This window comes from Eublepharis macularius, chromosome 4, assembly GCF_028583425.1.
Source record: "Eublepharis macularius isolate TG4126 chromosome 4, MPM_Emac_v1.0, whole genome shotgun sequence".
Classification (NCBI taxonomy): domain Eukaryota; kingdom Metazoa; phylum Chordata; class Lepidosauria; order Squamata; family Eublepharidae; genus Eublepharis; species Eublepharis macularius.
In genome coordinates this window covers 69,796,302-69,812,802 of record NC_072793.1, presented here as the reverse complement: position 1 = coordinate 69,812,802, position 16,501 = coordinate 69,796,302, and the positions used below count along the sequence as shown (strand labels likewise).

The 16,501-nt window shown below is 44.6% G+C and overlaps 1 protein-coding gene across 1 annotated transcript in view; it reads left to right on the top strand.

Moving 5' to 3' along the window:
* The first annotated feature begins 797 nt into the window (after nt 1-797).
* The window catches only part of SLC22A4 (solute carrier family 22 member 4), an 86,927-nt gene continuing 71,223 nt past the window's right edge, over nt 798-16,501 (top strand). The window contains exon 1 of the mRNA XM_054978425.1: nt 798-1,396. Within this exon, the coding sequence (XP_054834400.1) occupies nt 1,004-1,396 (393 nt within the window). The 5' untranslated portion in view covers nt 798-1,003. The remainder of the gene's footprint in view (nt 1,397-16,501) is intronic.

Here is a 16,501-nt window from a genome sequence, read left to right as displayed (position 1 = left end):
GTTGGAAATCTCATATTTGGGATCATTTTATCATGCAGAAAATTACAGATCAGTTGTCACAGAGGGAAAATCCAAACTATAAATCTTATTTTCTAGAGCAATGGCTCCCAGTTCTCAATTACTTAACCAAAGAAGATAATTGGGCAAACAATAAAATGAAACTAGACCTCTAGTATTTTATGGCTTATCTCTAATTATGATTCTCAATTGTAAATGTATGGTTAGACTTTCTTAAACATGGACTTAGAGATACCTAGTTATTGAGATTAAGAGTTGTGAAGTTGTTAAATAATTTGGGGGGGGGGGGTTGTTCACGGTTGAATTGTTATTACCTGAAGTTGTTTAAAGATTCTTGTTATCCATTTAAAAAAAGGTTGCATTTTGTAAAACTAAAATATAATAAAATTAAAAAAAAAAACTTTGTTCCTGCTAGGGAAAAGGAATGTTGCACACATTCAGAAGCACTCAGTTTAAGGTACCAGAGTGTTTGAAAATGTAAGAGAGTCACTTTAGCAGCATGGTATTACTTTTAGTTGCACACTGTTAATCAATTTCTTTTGTTAATCTTTTGTTCATCAATTTCTCATCCAGAAATAATTTTTGCCTTTGGAGACAGCATGATAGCCAGCATAAATTCCACTTCAGACGAGCTACCAAGAGGTTCCTCTTCACAGATTTTGTGGTAGCAATAAATAATAATCACAAGACACCTCGTGCCATATTAGCCTGTGCGTCGTCGTAGCTGGGGCTGATTTCCCGCCAGATGGGCTCCTGGGAGGGCGGGTTCCGAGCAAATCCCTCAACCATGGTATGGGAAACCCGCTGGCAACCTTGGCGAAGGGCAGGGCTGTGTCTAGGCGGGGGCGCGGGAAAGGAGGAGTCAGCTGGGGAGAGAACCCACCCCAAGGCATGACAGAGCCAGCCAGGAGGGTGCCGTGCGCTTGCTGCTGCCCAGACGGTGCTGTGCATTGTTGTGCTGCGCTTTTTTGCGCCTCCTGCTGCTATGCGGGATTACGACGATCTGATCGCCTTCCTGGGCGAGTGGGGCCCCTTCCAGCGCCTCATTTTCTTCCTGCTCAGCGCCAGCATCATCCCCAACGGCTTCAACGGCATGTCTGCCGTCTTCCTGGCCGGCACGCCGGAGCACCAGTGCCGAGTGCCCGCCAGCGCCAACCTCAGCAGCCAGTGGCTGAACGCCAGCATCCCGCTGGAGGAGCGCGACGGGCGGCAGGTGCCCAGCCGGTGCCGCCGCTACCGCCTGGAGGCCCTGCGCAACTTCTCCGCCCTGAGCCTGGAGCCCGGCCGCGACGTCAACCTCAGCCAGGTGGAGACCGAGAAGTGCCTGGACGGCTGGGAGTACAGCCGCGACCCCTACCTCTCCACCATCGTCTCCGAGGTAGGCGGGGAGGGGCGCGCCTCCGCGCCCGAGCGGGAAAAAGGAACGCGAGGGGATTCGGGAAACAGCCGAGGGAGGCGGGGGGAGCGGGGGGAGGGGAGCGGAGGAGAGGCGCCGGGCTGTGGAAGAGAGCGGGGCGTGAGAGGAACGAGACTCGCATGGAGAAAATGGAGTAAGTAGGATTGGGGCGCAAAGGCAAAAGGAGGAGGAGCTTTCTGAGGCCATGTTGTGAAACTGTCCGAGAAGGGAGATGCCAACGAAAAGATTTCGCAGCTCTCCTCCAAAAGGAAGCGCTCAGCAGCTGCGGTTCCTGCGCCCAGGTCAGCACCTGCGCCGTGGCAGTTTCAATTCAACTGGGTCACCGGGGGGGGGGGGTCCAGAAAGCAGAGGGGAAATGGAGTTTCCCCTGGGCAGGAGCTCTGCTGGGCAGGCGTCGGCTCTAAAGCTTTAAAGGGGTCGGTTGTTTAAGGATGGGAAGGCGCATGGACTGGTACTCGGCGGCACTTTCGCCCTCTGCCGAAGAGAGCTTTGACTCTCGAAAGCGCATACTCTGAAAATGGTGTCGGTCTTCGAGCTGTTACTGGACTCGAGTCTTGCTGTTCTGCTACAGACCGACACGGCTACCCACCTGAAACAGTTGTCTTCTCAGTTACAAATCATTCTCCGTCTTCTGTGCATTTGTTGTTTAGTCTGTGGGTGTTTGCATGTGTGAGAGAGGGAGCACAGTATCCACGGCCAAGCCGAGCCGTCTTGCGCATCGCCTGTGCTGATGATACGCGCATGTGTGCATGGAGAACCGAACTGAAAACGAAGGACCCATTCATTGGTCCAGTCTAGGAAACCTTCCAATCCGTGGCTTTATTGTCGCTTTATGCCACTTCACGCTGAGACGTTAGAACTGCATTCATTGCAAAGAATTGCGCCCTTAGTAATGTTAGATGACATGATCCATGGGTGAGTCCGATGATAATTGCGTCATCAAAAGATGTGTGTTCTCATACATAAAATTTTTGTGGCATTCTTGATTGTTCGTAGGACACAGATTCCTATTCACAGATTAAGCACGATCCTTTTTTTTTAAAGGGGGGGGGGTGAAGAAGCCCTTAAATGAGCAACAGACCCTCTCAGATCCCCACTTGCAGCTCTCAGACTTTTCTATAGTTGCTGAGTGGGCTGCAATAGATAGTAGATAGACAGCTTTCGATCTTGCTAATTAAATCAGGTCAAATGACATTAGTTCCCTGAAGTAGTGTAGAATGACGTAAGGATTGAACCTATGGGTATGCCATTGAAAGAGTATTGTCAATAAAATGTTTTTATTTCCCTTCTCTTTAAGGAGAAAAAGAAAGGGGCATGGAACAAAGCTATTTGTTGCTGTGTACATGCCAAGTTATGGTTCTAATCTAGGCTAGATCTGATTATAATAATGTTCAGCAACTCAGGAATAATATAGTCTAAAGATGACATCGGGTCATAATTGCTTTTTTATTTTCTCTCTGTCTCTCTGAAAAAGCCTAATACCACAAGCAATTACTCAGTTGGAACAGGCACCTTCAGAGAAGAGAGCTGAAACCAGCTTTTAAATAGTTATCAGACTTCAATAATGTTTAACATCTGGAAATTTCTGGGGCATTATAAGCCAGTGCATACCATTGACTCTACTGATGATAAGGGCTGGACAATTTCTGGGCGTCTGCCAAATGCCATGTGGGAAGCTCCAGCCTCCAAATTTAAATTCAGTTCTTTCTGCTCTTCACTGAAACTAAGACAATTTAGTAAAGACTTAACTATTCATAGACAAAGTTGAAGAAATAAGCTGTGCTTGCCCAAGTTTCAGGCCATAGTTATCTGCTGCAGCCAGCTGACCCCAACTCAAAACATAGCCTTCCTGCACAGTGGCACTTAACAGATACATTTTGGGTGAGCAGAACATATTATAAATATTATAATAAATATGCACAAATTTATTTTTATTTTCTTGTGGGTCACCTGATGGCATCACTCACCAGTAATCTGTGGACCACAATTTAAGAAGCTTTGTAGGTCCTTTCAGCAAGATGAGATGGTGGGCTCGACAGATTTTTCTTGTCCCTCCTTCTCTCAACATTTTGTTTACTATGCAGAGAGGAAGAGAAGACAGAGTACATGAGCAAATTTCCCCAGGGGAAACATGTACTGTGGTGTTCATCAACAACATTGTACCTTTCTTCCTGTCCCTGTGGCATCTGACAGCCCCCCTTTGAAGTTGTATTCTTTTTCCTCTGCTGGGGCAAATTTCTTTGCAGCCCCCTCGCCCCCCCCCCGAAGGCCAGTGGTAGCAGTGGTATGCATATGCTCACACGCACGCACACACCCCACTAATTTTTACCTGAAGCAATACTATACTGTTGTCATTGGGAAAAAAGACAAGGGAGTAATAGGAGAAAGCTAAAATGTAATTGGTTTTAATTGATTGTGTGGAAGAATTTGCCTGAGTCTTCCTCTACTGTTGCTGTAGTTCTCTATTTCCCCTTTTCATTGCTTGCCGCCCCTCAGTAAACTAAGCAGCTACCTACCACTTGGGAGAGGGTGCCTGGGAACAATTGTGTCAACTGTCAGGGTCATTTCCTCATTCCCAAAGTCAACCGTGGCATTTATTTATCTTTAAATTACCTTTAAAGCCTTTATTTACTTTTAGGCTTTTCAGAGAAGCAACTGCAATCATTTGGATACTAGGTTGGTATAGGGAACTGTACTAGAGAACTTGTTTGAAATCTAAATTGTCATCTACTCTGTAGTCACTGATACTGTCACTTTAAGTCTGAATACAAATTTGGATTTTTCTTAAATATTAATCTTGCAACAACAGCTCTTCAGGTTACTGCCTAAGTAGAATTTCAGGAATTGTAGACTACTGAGGCAAATGGTAGCTCTAAACCCTGAGTTTCTTGAGCTACTAACTTGGCTTAAAGTTGGACAGGGGATAGTCTTCCCTGCTGATACTGTTAGATTTTTCAGCAGCCTTTGATACAGTTGACCACTCCATTCTTATCTACCAATTTAATGTGGAGTTGATGTTAAGGGTACAGCCGTTTGGTGGTTTCACTCTTTTTTTGGCCAAGTGGGCACAATGAGTTTCCACCAGAGGTGCAGAATCAACTGGGTTGGATTTGTTTTGTGGAGTGCCACAGAGTTCTGTTCTCTAATCCATGTTCTTTTAATTTATATATGAGGTTGCTGAATGAGATCATCCAGAGCTTTGGGATTGGATGTCTTCCATATGCCGATGATGCCCAGCTCTGTATTTCATTATCTAAGCCTCCAGATGTATCCCTCTTGGTCCTGAACCAGTGCTTTGAGGCTGTGGTCAGGGAGCTAAGGCAGAACAAGTTGAAGCTGAATCAAGACAAAACAGAGATAATGCTGGTTGGGAAGGCTGATATTCTAGAACAGGGTTTCCCAACGTGTTGCCCACCAAGTGTTTTTTGAAAGTGGGTGAGGCCAGGTGGGGCTTTTGCCAATCATGGTTCTGATTGGCACTGGATATTTGATTGGCTATGCGGATTTTTAAAAACATTCCTTTGGCAGAAGCTGCACAAGGATCATCACTCCATGACTGAAGGTAAGCTGCAGCAGCCATTTAGTAGTTGGCTCAGCCTCCAGCGATAGCGCTCATCAGTGATAGCGCTCATCATACTGTGTCAGAATTCCAAATGTACCCACAGGTTCAGAAAGGTTGAGGACCCCTGTTCTAGAGGGATTGAATTGTCTAAGATGGAGTAAAACTGGCTTTCTCAGAGCAGGTTAAGAGCTTAGAGTTGTTCATGGACCCATGAAAAGCAGGTTGGCATGGTGGCCAGGAGCACCTTGTATCAGCTGCATATGGTGCACCGACTCTCTTGTTACCTAGACTGATTTGGCCACGTTGATCCATGTTTCTGTAATCAGATGGTTGCTTTACTGCAATATGGGGCTACCACTGATGACAACTCTGAAACTACAACTAGTCCAGAACGTAGCAGCCTGATTATTGTCAGGGGCTAGTGCTGGGAACATACGTTGCCTGTTTTGAAACAGCTACATTGGCTACCTGTCTGTTTCTGTGCTCAGTTCAAGGTGTTGTTATGACCTTTAAAGCCCTTCATGACCTACGTATTTGAAGGACCTTCCATATGTCTTTGTGCACCAGCTGTGGTCCTCAGACGACCACTGATGACTATCCCGCCACTTAGGATGGCTGGTTTTGCATCAGCTATCGCCCTAGCCTTTTCCATTGCGGCGCCTGCTCTGTAGAATGGGTTCCCTGAAGAAGGAAGCCTCTTCTTAAAGATCTTCAGGAGATGCTGCAAGGCTTGCCTGTTTGCCAGAGTTTTTCAGGAGGAGTGAATACCTGGCTTTTTTAAGGCGGGGAGAGGGACGAAGAGATTTGGGGTCTGTTATTTTACTTTGGTTTAAACCAGAAATGTGTTTTAACTATTATTGTAAGCCACCACCTTGAACCATGTAGGAATGACAGGGTATACATGTACAAGATTCAGATCTAGTAGTACCTTAGAGACTAACTAGATTTCCCAGGTGTTAGCTTTCAAGAGTCAAAGCTCTCTTTGTCATAAATGTGCCACCATTCCAAATTCCTTTTCATTCTACATGGAAAGTACAATGAAGTCTTAATTATTTCATAATCTATTGTAGTGAATGTAGAATTCAAATAATACTTTTTTACTGCTGAGAACTATATCTAAACCAAGCTTCCTGTAAAATGAAGTAGTGTTCCAAAGAACTGCCCACCTTATCCATTCAGAATTAATGTAATACAAGAGGAAGTAAAAATGATGAAACCACTTCTAAAGAGCTGAAGCTACAATACTATGCTAATTCAGTTAGCACTACCCCTCTACTGAATGTGACTCACTACAGACTCACACTGTAGTCTGCAGCTACAGTTTAGAATCCAAATAGTGGTTTGAACTTCCCAGTAACATGATCAGTTTTTTTCTCCATTAGCAACATACCTTTATGCAGCAGGTACTCTACATTGCAGCTATCTTCTTCATCATTTCAAGGCCATCTTTTATCTATCACAGAGTATGGCAGAAAGCATGGACAGGGTAAAATCTTAGCTCCTTTCAACTGGATTGTTCCACCATTTGACAGTGTTTGCAACTTGGTTCTCTTATTTTGTTGCTCCCTCATGAGCTTTTGAAACCTTCTATTTGTATCAAGAACCCTCTTCTCTGCTGTACTAATGGAAAAAATACAAATGAAGCTATAGAAGGACTGCCTGTTAAAAGTGTTTGAAGTTTTTAAAACAATTGAGATAGTTATCTGTTCAGTGAAGTTAACTAAATTAATAAATTGGCAGTGCAATCCTGTGGAAAGTTATTTCAGTCTAAGTCCATTGATTTGGGCTTAGATTGGATTAACTCACCATAGAATTGCACTGATAGTTTTGCAGATTTATCTTTATATGCCTTGAATTACTATTTTCTTAGTTTTCCACTTTGCCTCCCTGATTTAATTTCTGTGTCCATATTTACTCTCACACAGGGTTCCAGAAGATTAGCAATGGTTATTTATTTGGTATTCATTTGCCCCAAGGCAGCCACCGTGGATGCTAGCTTGTTAAGTTTAGGCTAATGAATTTTGTTCTTAGTCTAGAGTAGATGTGCTTTGCTTTTCTGGAGCTCTGTAATATTTCAGTTCATCAATGGGCTTTGTTTCTCTCAAATCACTGCAGTTACAACACACTTTTAACAATGAACTTGCCTATATTTTACTTTATTACAGGGAGAAAGGGCCAAAACGATGCATTTCTAATTTTGTTTTGTGCTCTTTGTGTCTAAAATATTAGGAATTTTACTCTTACTATTGTCGTTATGGAACCTATGACAGAAACTGAATTTTGGATTGGGAAATCACCAATTTAGCTGAAATGTTAAGAGGATTGCATCTTAACAACAACAACACTTTCCCCTAAAAGTTAATTAGTCTTGATAGTTAATGTTAGTTATCAAAAGATTTTTAAGAGAGCATTCTAGTCTTTGATAGCAGAACTCTTTTTTAAAACTAGTTTCGTCTGTGGATTTTACTTTATTACTTGATTTATAATCTGCTCTGGGAGACTCAGATTTGAATCCCTGCTCTGCCATGGAAGCTTGCTGGGTGACTTTGGGCCAGTCCCACGCTCTCAGCATAACCAACCTCACAGGATGTGATGATGAAATGGAGAGGGAGAGAATGACCTCTAAGCAGCAATGGGTGATCTGGGCAAAGATATATCTAGTTGGGTGTTGTCCACATACTGATGATACCCAACTCCTAAATAATGAATTATTTATCCTAAGGACTGTATATAAAGATTGAATAGCATGGATCATACTCTGATGAAAAGTGGTCTCCAACAGCAACCCCAAGTCTAAGGAAAGATTTAAACCAATCCAAAGCAAATTCCCTGGTATGTAAACTTCTCAACAAAATCGCATCTCAGAGGCAACAGATAAATACAGTAAGAGCAACAAACAGGCATAGTTTTTGTCTATATTCAAACTGAGATTGTCAGCTAAAGCCAACATTGTCTCTGTTCCATAGCGTGGCCTGAAATCAGACTGAAAGGGGTCTAGGACAGATGAGTCATCTGGGAAGACTTGTTGTGCAACCACTCTTTTGGTTACCTTACTTGCCCAGAAATGGGAAAATAGGAACCAGATGATAATTGGCTATAATATTCTTCTCTAGTGGTGGCCTTTAAAGAAAAGGATAGGTAGCTGTCTCTTATAATGGTGTCTTGAGTCAGAGCAGAACCACAAGTGACAAAAGGCACAGATTGGACACTTGTCTGCTTCCCTCAAATTTTGATGGGAAATGTAGGCATCCTGGTCTCGCAGCTTCACTCTCTGACTGCTGTCCAATGGATTTTTCAACTGTCACTTGTCCAACATTCCGCCAAGCTGCCTATATTTCCCATCAAAACTTGAGGGAAGCAGACAAGTGTCCAATCTGTGCCTTTTGTCACTTGTGGTTCTGCTCTCAGTGACTGATTTATGTTGGACATCAGGGGCTCTTTCATGTAATTGTTAAAAGATTTCAGCAGCCAGGATGGACAGGGATCCAGAGTACAATGGTGGACTTCACAGATCTCAAGATCCTGTCCACATCACTTACAGTAACAGAATTGAAATGGTCCACAAATGGATCAGTTGGTCCACTGGATGCTTCTGCCTGGGCTGTATTACCGCTTCAGTAACAAGCACTCAACCAATGCAGCCCCCAATATACAGCAGCAACAAGGAAGAAAAAAGGGGGTGTGGGGAAAGGTCCCCACAAACTCAACCCAAACAAGCAGGGGAACAGAATAGAGGGGTCAAGTAACAACCTCAAAATATATATTAGAAAGTATTTATTATAAATGTGCACAAATGTAGATTAAAAACAAGTTTAAAATATAAGGCCTGAATGGCAGGCTACATGTATATGCTAAAAACTGCTAAAACTTCTCATGGTACAAGTGATGGTACAGTGCAATGACCAACACAAATAGACCAAGGTACAGTAAAAAAAAATGACCAGACGCGTTTGGGCCCTAAGGCCTTCCTCAGTGGTCAGTTGTAAACAATTTATAATCACCCACACCCACACATATAGAAACCAATCATGAAATGCTCCCGGTGTTTTATCTAGAGCTCTAGTATTGTGTGATAATATACAAATATTGCAGTAGACCCAGGACTGCATTCACACAATGCTCTTCTTTTATTGTTGTACTCTGAGGCTTGGTTTCCAGTGTATAAGGGTGTGTTACATCAATCTTCAGTAAAGATAGAATGGCATCCAAATCAGAACATTTGAGAGAGTTTATCAGCAAAAATCTTTATAAAAAGCGACACAACTAATCATCAGGTCCTGAGAATTTAAGGACTCAGACCTAGGAGTGTTGAAATACCTTAAACCACTGAGTCATTTGTGAACTGTCGCAACAGTAATAGAGAAATAATAATTCTTTGTGCATCGCCACCACCTCATAGGCCTTCCAGTAAGCTCTACAGCACAGTCTCTCAAATTCACTCTGAATTTTCCACCAGCATATCTCTAGTTTTCCACTCTGACCTCTTCAAATCACGCAGCCCTGTGGTAAATCAAGGGGCTAGAGTCTGCCTCAAGAGTGGGAGAAGACAATTGGGAGCAACCCTATCAGTAACTTGGAGGAGTTTTGCATTCCAGGTTCCCTCTGCGGGCTCAACAGAACCATCATCTGAGATCCTAAAATCCCCCATTCCATTCTGGAATCCAGCAGGATCCATGTCTCTGTTGGTGGACCATTTTATTCCCCCTTGCCCCAGCAGATGGTTGGTGCCACTTTTAACTGTGCCCTGAGGAGGTGGTGGTCTTACGGGCTGAATGTCCAGAACCTGAATTAGATTTTCCCAAAAGACCCCGTGCAAAAAATTAAGTCCAATATGCATCCTTTTTCATGCATTGGGTCCATCACAAACTGATTGAGACCCCTGGTGACCTGAAAGGCTGAGTTGGCCCAGACAGTTGACGGCCCCAGAACAATCAGTCTGGGAGACTCCAGAACCAGACCTGATACCACCTTTACCAGATCTTCTATCAAACTTCAACGTGTCCCCAAATCCTAATATAAGAAAAAGACAATCAATGCTGGCAATAGTTTGCATAAGAAATAGAAAAAATGGGAAAGATTTCTGGAAAATGGAAATGGGAAAGACTCCTGGAGAATGATAGCCGCCACCCTCTTCCTGACCTCCAGTAGAGGGTTGATTAAGAACTATACAGCCAGGTGGAGTTAATGTTTTCTTCAAACCGGGTCTCTGTTATGCAAACCAGATCAGTATTCTCCTCCAGCTACTCACATAGGTGTGTAGTTTTATTCCTTACTGATCTGGTATTTCACAATATTAATGAAGAAGCAGAGGGGATAACGATCCCTACACCAGCATCTCTTGCAATGGGATGAAAGTTAGATGGATACTGAACACTGATACGTCTCACTGGCTATTTTTGAAAACTCTCGACTGCAACTACCAAATCTTCTAACTGAAATATAATAAAAGCTTTACCCAAAATCTTACCCCTGTCAGAAGACAATACCAATAAAGTTATGAAATCCACAACACTTCACATTGTGCAAACCTCAAACAGTTTAAATACTAAGTAGTGCAGAGTCATGGCTGATGTTGTCCAGTGACTGTTGCCAAGATGCATTCACTGTCCAGTGTTGTTTCTCAAATTCCAGGCGAAATATGGGCTGTCATTATCTCTTCATATGATTGGCTCTTTCTCCCAAATGTAGTGTGAAGCGCTTGGGCCCCAAGCTAAGAACCACAGGGAAGGAACCCTTTAGCTCTTCACCTTCAGGTTGCATCAAAGTCTCACGTCTCTATGCAAGCACTTGGCTTAGGAACATGCCCAAACGTCATCCTTAAACCCAGATGGGTGTGAGAGAAATGCACTTTGCCCTAGCACTCTTTTTTTGCTGCACATAAATGAAATTCCAACGAAATTCCGACCCCCACGGAGGAAAAAACAAAGTAATGTGTGAACTTGATACCAGTGTTTCCTCTATGCAGGATATCTATTGTAATATATGATACCATCCTGCTATCACACCATAATTTATTTGATTATATAGGCATCTGTTTCTAGTGCAGAATGTGATGCTTACTTGCTCACACACACACAGAATTTTTCATGTTCTCAAGAGGAGTTGGAAAACTCGCCACCCCATTCTGGCCAATTACCTGTTTCCTCTCTTGATTACATTTTTCTCAATCCCACCTTTGATGGAACCCAGAGACTTCAGTTTCTGAAACATGAATATCCCTTCCATCTGCGGGTTTATGTGTGTATGTATTAAATATGTATTTAAACAATAAATATGGGCAACAAATCGCTTAGCAGCACCATCTCTGTCTCCAAAGAGTCCACCGATATGCTGAGAGAATGAAGTATATGAAGTAAGTGTATCTGTATCTGGCTAACTTTATTCATATGACGCACTTTGGTATTCGGTAGAGGGAATTGGCTTTTAGGTCACAGTACTAATTCACCTGTCTCTGATCAGGCTGTTTTAAGTGCAGGGATTCTTCAAAACTGGGGTTGGAGAGCTTTGCTGAAGTCCGAACAAGTATTTCAGTAGAATGCTTCATTTAGGAGCATCCTATTTTTCTGCTTGACTTGGTTCAACAGCTTCCTTTCTGGCTAGTCTAATAAAGCACAACAATGAAATTATTAGAATGTGTTTATCTAGAGCCCACTGTAGCCTCTTTATTCTAGCTCTATATTAGCATTATTGTCAAACCTGTAGACCTGAGCCTTAGATAGCAGCATATAAATTTAAATATGTGGATTATGAACCTTCATAGAAAACAAAAAAGCACATGAAATGTGGGTTAAGATGAAGCCCAGCAGGATTTTTAAAAAATTCTTCATTCTTTCTGGACCCTGCAGGGAAACAACAATCTTTAAAGACCAGTGCAGAAACTGGGATGGAATTGTAATTTCCTTCCTTGTATGATTTGATGAGAGGTTCCTGTTCTCTGGCTAATATCTTCAGTTGTGCCTCAGAAAAAGCAAAGATGAACCAATTGGAGATAGTGATAGAGATTCCTTACAAAGTTTGAATTGGGTTAAGCCTAGTTTTGGAAACTTGTGAATTCAGCAAGACCGTTCAGTGACATCTAATCCCATCATCTTTTATGGAAAGCCACTCTCTAAGATATCAAACAGATGAGTTGCTTCACCTTGCTGTTTAAGATTGCATAATTATTGGACACTAGTGGATAAATCTGAGATTTCTTCATGTTATGCATACATTTGACCTTTGCAACCTGCTTCTGAGAATGTTAATAGCTTTATTCTAATTATTTGACTATAACAGACTTTCTTGACTAATTTTCTTACATTACTTGTAAGTGGCTTGACTGGGAGTAGTTACTGTGAATAGTTAACAGCAGTTGACATGGACCTAACAGAAGGGATATGGGGATGTTGGGGTTAATATGATTACTTTAGTGTAGAGAATTTTTACTTTAAAAAAATTAAGTTCTTATCCTATATAGTTAACATATAATTTATGAAAAATACAGAGGCAGGACCGTACTAGTTCTACCACAAAGTGGTTATCTCCTCCCCTCATTTCACTGGCAAATCAGTGCATGCAGAACATCTTACAGAAAGTTAACTTTGGCCATTATGAGGTGTGAGATAGCAAGGAAGCACAAAACCCTTGTCTAGCCTGTGCATAGTGTTACCAGAACTGCTCTTTTATTATAATGGGGAATTAGCTGTAGCAGTCTGTAACTATTAATATTAAGCGAGGATCATAACCTATGTTTACGGAGGTCCCGATCCCAGACACTCTAGTGAAAAAGAGGCAGACAAGGAGTAAGGTTCAAACACGTGTATTGAGTGTAGCGTAAGCCTAGCTTGCACAATCATACAAAGAACATACAAGGTCTAAGAAATATAGCGTAGGAAATACAGAGACGTTCGCATTAGCTGGTTCCCAACGATGATAGGGGGGAATACTCACTTATCCTGGAGCGAAGCAGAGACGCAGCAGCGAGGGTGGCCCAATGCCAGCACTGGGACCACAGACGGACAGCAAGGAGGTCTGGATAGGGAATGGCCGAGGCCACAGACAGCGAGGGGTTCTGGATGGGAATGGCCGAGGCACCGAGTGGTCTGAGAGACCAGCTTAAATACCCCAAAACGTACCCTGGGGCTGGTGCTGTACTTGGTGGTTCTCACAGTTTAAAACAAAGGGTCTAATGGGCTACTGAATGGCTTGGATGGGCCACTTTAGTAATCAGATTGTGATAAGTGACACCTCAGGAAGAGGGGACAAAAGAGGGAGGGGGAAATCCAAGTGGGCTGAAAGGATGTTCCAGCGGACAGGGCTTGTCCTGATGTCATCAGCTTCTGGAATGCGGAGGTTTCTTTGAGATGCATTCTCTAAGTGCTTGGGATGGTCGGCACTTAGTTCCTTCTCCGGGGCGGCTCCTAAGATATGCAGAGCGGGGCGAGGGGCTCTCGCTGCGGACGTGGTGTGCCCGCTTCGCCGAAATGGCTTCTCAAAGCAGTCTTCTTCCTCTGGGTCTTCTGGGTGCCTGAGAACATGGATGCCGGCTGGGCATAGCTGGGGCTGGATAGCAGGCTGCCCGGTAGCGAGGGCAAGCTCGGCGACCTACCCGCGGGAGGCTCCAGGCGGGAACTGACCAGGGAGCGCCTAGCCAGGCTCGCTGGAGGTTTCCCCGGCAGGCGCCCGGCTGCTAGCAGCGGCTTGGGCCCATATGAGGCAGGCTCCCATGGAGGCAGCGGGAACAACACTTTAAAACACAGTCCAAAGCAGGGAACAGGCACGGTCCGTGGCAGATGGCAAAGCAGGCACGGGGAACACTGGTAACAGAGTCCAAACACACACTGGGAAATCCAGATACAGGTCAGGGCAGGGCTGCCCAGAGAGAGAGTCCTTTGTGCAGTTAACCAAACATGGAGTCAGCAAACTGCACAGTCTATAGCAGCAGCAAGGCAATTGACACGCAGGCAGGAAACTGACACGTGTATCAGAGCACACACGTGCAAAGCAGTCTTTGGTGCAGCAGTAAAACAGTGATGCAGGAAACTCTAACACAGTTCATAGCAGGCTTCAAAGCAGGGGAGGGGGCCTACTTGGCAACAATTCCCCCCCTCGGAGACCCCGGGACGTCAGGCGCGCGGGTCTCCGAACTTGACTTCAAAGGCGAGGTGGTCAGCAATGTCCGGTGGTCGAGCTTCGAGCGAAGAAAAAGTGGGAAGGGAAGGGGGGAGAGGCGTCACTCAAAAATTTAGTTTGGAGAACCACCTAACCGAATAAGTGCAATTTAGATCAGCCAATGGGCTGCAGGTCTCTGGGTTCACCCCAGGGGGTGTGCTAAGTGCAATCGTCAGAATAAATAGCAGTAATAGCAATTCATAGTGATACAGGCAGCAATGAGCAATTCATGCATATAAATAGCAATAATTCATATTGTGTACATTGATTAATTCATGGATGAAGGTAACTCATACGGAATTCATGACGGGTTAAAAGCATTAAAAACCAGGGGCAATTAATATACATGGATCAATTCATGGATAGTTAAAATCATACATAGGATTAAAAGCAGGGACAATTAAAAGCAATTCATACAAGGTAAAGTGAAATGTGCAAGCATGGCATAATTCATTGAGGGTAGGCTAATTCATAAATGGTTAAAATCATAAATACATATATGCATGGGGTTTAAAATGATAATTCAGGAAGTTAAAACTAATTTCATAGATGATAGCAGCAATAGTAAAAGCAAGTGCGGAGAAATAATTCATGGGGGGGGTGAGCGGCGGAAGGGCTCATGGGGGACAGAAAAATACACTCTGCAATTAAAAACCAAATCAATATGGCTGGATTAAAATCAAATTCATAGATTAGAACTGCCTCGGCGGAAGGAGTCGGGTTAAGAAGGCAATTCAAGGTTAAAATCAAATTCATCGGGATAAAGTTCATGGGCGCACTTGCAATAGATAGAGAGAGGGACTAGTTCGGGGCTAAATTCATGGGAGTTAAAATTCATAAAAGCAATGGGGAGAAATTCATAAGACCATAGAGTAACAAAGATCACAGACGGCTCAGTCCGCAGTACAGCTGCTAGACTGGGTTGCATATTTACAAGAACAAGCAAGCTTAGTCCATGTGCTCCAAAACACACTTCCACCCCCCCTTGCTGTCTGCGACAATCCGCAGAGCAGGGTCGGCAGGCGGCGAGAAGGGCTTCAGGCACACAGTTCTAGTCCTCATGGCGGGTGGCGTTGCTGGCGGTCGTCTGGAGACGGGCCGTGGGCTGGGAGGCAGAGTAATATGTCCCCCCCTAGTCCACAAGAGGGCCTCGGAGCGGTATCCGGCAGCAGAGCGTCCATGGGGCCGGTGCAGGATCCGTACACATAATAAAACATAATCATAGTTCATAACAACGTAAGCAAATAAACAAGGGTTAAAGGAGGGCGCCAAGAACAACCCTTAAGGCAGAAGAAGGTCGGGGTTATAGCGATCCATGCGGTGGGACATCTGGAGTTGCTGGAGCTGTCGGCGGCTCCAACAGCCTAAATAAAGTAGTGAGGCACACAACAAAACTTGAAAGGCCAAAATAACGATGATCGGGTGCAAAGCCAAATTGTAAATTCCAGTGGCAGTGGGGCTCCAGCCAAAGAGGGTTTCCCACCACGAGTGCTCTCCGGTGGTCTTGATTCGTTGGACCAGGTCCAGGATCTCCTTTCCGTTGTGGGACACAACCAAAGCAGTGGTATCCCCGTCCCTCTGGATGCTCTGGAGGGTGCGGTGGAGCTGCGGGTGGGTCAGGAGCTCGTGGATTAGCTCCAGACCGATGCCGAGGGGAATGGGCTTCACATGTCGATAGAGGGAGGGTGCCACCAGGATCTCTTCTTGGGTCCAGACCGGTACCGTGTAGGTGAAGTCGCAGGCTGCCACCGAAGACAGGTTGCAGAAGCAGCGGTTGACTCCCGGGATCACGGGCTTAAGCTGGAACGAGTTCAGGATCACAAAGTCGCAGGCCGTTCGCACGCAGGCACATCCTTTCCCAATGTAGACCACAGCGGAGCTGTTCTCCCGGACGACCTCAAAAGAGCACTCGTTGAGGGCGTCGACTTGCGGGGCTACACAGGGGTGATGAGGTGCAAAGGCTTGGTCTTGGCAAATGAAGCCGGTCTGGTCTCGATGCTGGCACCCTTGGAGGCTGACGAGCTGCCATCCGGTCGGGGTGAAGCGGGCCCAATGGTCAGGGTGGCGGGCGTAGAGGACTTCGGTGTCGCTGACTTGGAGTCCCAGAGGCACAACTGGATACACATGGAATGACTCATGCGCACTGGCCGTTAATAAAAATAATTTAAGCTCCTGGGTGGTCGGTGAGAATGAGGAATTTACGAGAGACCACCAGGATTCAAGCTCCAGTTCTATGGGTGACAATTTGGGCATAATCAATCTTTTAATTTCCAGGGGCAAGTGCCCGTCCGTGGCTTGCCGAATTAGCCCCATGGCCACAGCCTGGTTTAATTGTTGGGCTTGCATACATGCCA